General features: G+C 43.0%; 1 protein-coding gene across 1 annotated transcript; it reads left to right on the forward strand.

Annotated features, from left to right (window-relative positions):
- The first annotated feature begins 965 nt into the window (after positions 1-965).
- On the forward strand, positions 966-2,676 carry LOC122048864 (vicilin-like seed storage protein At2g28490). The gene is made up of 5 exons (XM_042610379.1): positions 966-1,257; positions 1,326-1,507; positions 1,570-1,650; positions 1,722-2,132; positions 2,242-2,676. Exons 1-5 carry the CDS (start codon positions 966-968, stop codon positions 2,674-2,676), a joined length of 1,401 nt encoding a protein of 466 aa, XP_042466313.1.
- The last annotated feature ends 565 nt before the right edge of the window (positions 2,677-3,241 follow it).

Genomic DNA, 3,241 nt, shown 5'->3' on the forward strand with positions numbered 1-3,241 from the left:
AGTGTTCAAGTCTATAAAATTTTATTTTGACTTTCTGCATATAAAATTTGATTTACTTCAATACTCTTATATAAATATTATTATCTAATTATTTTTCATATCTTTTTAGATACAAAATGTAAAAATAATAAGTATAATTCCTTTTAAATTTAACACTTTAAACTAGAATTAAATATATTTTCTATTAAAATTATCCTTCATAATTTTTTGGATATAAAAAGTTCAAAAATAAATATAATTTCTGTTAAATATGACACTTTAAATTAGAATCAAGTATATTTTCTGATAAATTGAGTATAATTTTTTTCCACTTAATATAATTCCTTCTAAATTTAGTATTATTTAAAGAAAATTTAATATATTTTTCATGCAATTGAGTATCATTTAAAAAAAATTAATATATTTTCTATTCAATTGAGGTGGAAAAGAGTCATGTTCAATTTAATAAAAATTATATTAAATTTTAATTTAATGGGTTGACTTAAGATGAATTATAATTATTTTTAAATTTTTATTTAAAAAAAAATGATAGACTATTAGATAAATTAATTGGGGAGTGAAAATAAAATTTCTTATACATCAAAATACATGCAAAATTTAAGTTGGGATTCAGACAGTATGCAAAGTTTCCCAAAGTACTACGTATTTTTAGAATTTTATAACTACATGAAAGGAAGAACGTGATCCCAATCATTGAAAAACGAACTGTTAGAAATGAACGGTGTGGATTAGTGGCAAGTTTCTCACCAGGCACAAGACAGATTTATATGCGCCTCCGCTCACCTCCTCTTCTGCTCGCCGGCCACGTAAACGCCACCGTGCCATGCAGCACTACACGTGTCTCAAGCGCCCCAAGCTCCGCTCCTTTTTAAACTTCCCTCAACTCCCCGTCACGCCGATCTCGCTGCCTCCGGTGGTTGGGTTAGGAACAGCGATCAGGCGCTCGAATTGGAAATCGAGTTCAGATGAACAAGTCCAATCCATGGACGGCGCTGGCGTTGCTGTTGCTGGTTTGCTGCTTCACTGCGGCGGCGGCGGCGAGCGCATTCAGGCTGGAGAAGTGGGAGCAGGTGGTGAAGACGGAGGCCGGCGAGGTGAGAGTGCTGAGGGGGTCCGGTTCGCCTTCCAAGAGGCAAGGGGCCGGCGCCGGCTCCGATCGTACGAACTCTATTCACATCGGCTTCATCTTCATGGAGCCCAAGTCTCTGTTCATCCCTCAGTACTTGGATTCCAGTCTCGTCCTCTTCGTTCACAGAGGTAATTCTGTTCCATCATTTCATGCAATCGATCAAATTAAAGATCCAAAATTTAATAATCTTTAACAGGGGAAGTGAGGGTCGGCTGGATTTACAAGGATGATCTAGTGGAGAAGCAGCTCAAGATGGGCGACATCCTCCACATCCCCGCCGGCTCCACCTTCTACATGGTCAACACTAGCAAAGGTCAACGCCTGCAAGTTATCTGCAGCGTCGACGCCTCTGAGAGCTTGGGTTTCCCTCCTTATCAGGTGATTCGTTCGATAAGTAAACGTTCGTACACCAGAATCTCATCACCTTCCTGTTCCCGCAGTCATTCTTCGTCGGCGGCGGAAGGAACCCTGTTTCAGTGCTCGCCGGATTTCACAAGTCAACTCTCAGCACGGCATTTAACGTAATAATTATTAATGTTGTTAAGCTAAAAATCAAGAAATTACACAGATTAGCAATTGTGTAATTCAACAGGTTCCTGAGGAAGAGATCGAGACGATCTTGGGATCTCAAACTGGTGGGCCGATTGTGATGGTGACCGACGACGTGGCGGCGGGAAAAGATCGCCGCCGGGGAAAAGGAGACAGAGGGAGGAAGGGTTTGCTGCTGGATTTTGACAGTGAGGAGGAGGAGGAGGAGGAGGAGCAGAGGTGGTCGTGGAGAGAGCTTCTGGAAAATTTCATGATCGGAGTCGGAGGAGGTGGCTCCGGTGATGATCGGAGAAATGCCAAGAAAGGCCCGGTTAAATCGCCTCATCCTTACAACCTTTATGATCGTGATCCCGACGTTAAGAACAAGTACGGGTGGAGCCTCGCCGTCGACGAGCATGACTACAAACCCCTGAAGCACTCCGACATTGGCGTCTACATTGTCAACCTGACTGCTGTAAGTTGAATCGTCCAATTCTCGCTACAAGATTGTTCCTTTTGGGCGGAATCTATTGTAAACAGAGGAGTTGAATCGATTTATTGCTTCGAAATGGCATCTCGCGCAGGGATCGATGCTGGCGCCGCACGTGAACCCAAGGGCGGCGGAGTACGGCGTGGTGCTCGGCGGCTCGGGGAGGATCGAAGTGGTGTTCCCCAACGGCACGGCGGCGGCGAGTGTGAAGGTGGCGGCGGGGGACGTCTTTTGGATCCCGCGCTACTTCCCGTTTTGCCAGATCGCGTCGCGGAGCGGCCCGATGGAGTTCTTCGGGTTCACGACGTCGTCGCGCCGGAACCGGCCGCAGTTCCTGGTGGGGGCGCGCTCGGTGCTGACGGCGATGGTGGGGCCGGAGCTCGCTGCGGCGTTCGGGGTGCCGGAGGAGATTCTGAGAGAGGTGGTAAAGGCGCAGAGCGAGGCCGTCATCATGCCCGCCCGGCCGTCGCCGGAGCCAACAAGGAAAGAAAAGGAGAAAGAAGAAAAGATGGAGCGGCGCGAGAAGTAGTAGTATCAGTCGTGGCTCCTGTTGTGGGTAGAGTCGTGTTGCTAAATAATGTTTTGGGCCTCTTAATCAAATAATAAATGCAAATTTAATGAGATTAATGGGAGTTAAGAAATGTAAGCCAAAATTTGAGATTAATACCTTCCTAATCAGGAGTCATCTTATTTTTTAAATGAAAAATGATATGCAAGAAAAAAAAACTCAATGAAAATTTCAAGGATAGACCTATAAAATGATAGAGCCCATAAAAAGTGAAATAAGTGAAATGATGGGCCATGATTTTATGTGTCTATCCGAGATTTTCATTGAATTTTTTTCTTGTGTATATCATTGCTCTTTTTAAATATAAAATAATTATAATAAATAATTAAATTTGTTGTGTTTCCTCGAAATATTAAAAAATTAGAAATATATTTTAAAATAGTTAAATAATCATTTTAAAAATTAATATAATAATTTACACGCGATGAATCCGATGATACATCGAACAGAACACGCTCGCCAAAAAACCGCCGCCAGTCCGGCGGCACTTCGCCTTTAGGGATCTGGCGAAGTCTGGGAGTCGATT

The sequence above is a fragment of the Zingiber officinale genome, chromosome 2B (genome assembly GCF_018446385.1).
Source record: "Zingiber officinale cultivar Zhangliang chromosome 2B, Zo_v1.1, whole genome shotgun sequence".
Lineage (NCBI taxonomy): Eukaryota > Viridiplantae > Streptophyta > Magnoliopsida > Zingiberales > Zingiberaceae > Zingiber > Zingiber officinale.

Excerpts from the sequence above, each read along its gene's own strand:
- LOC122048864 (XM_042610379.1), top strand. The coding sequence starts at position 966 with ATGAACAAGTCCAATCCATGGACGGCGCTGGCGTTGCTGTTGCTGGTT. Across the intron at positions 1,508-1,569 it reads TGGGTTTCCCTCCTTATCAG|TCATTCTTCGTCGGCGGCGG; the intron begins GTGATTCGTTCG and ends CTGTTCCCGCAG. Across the intron at positions 1,651-1,721 it reads CTCTCAGCACGGCATTTAAC|GTTCCTGAGGAAGAGATCGA; the intron begins GTAATAATTATT and ends GTAATTCAACAG.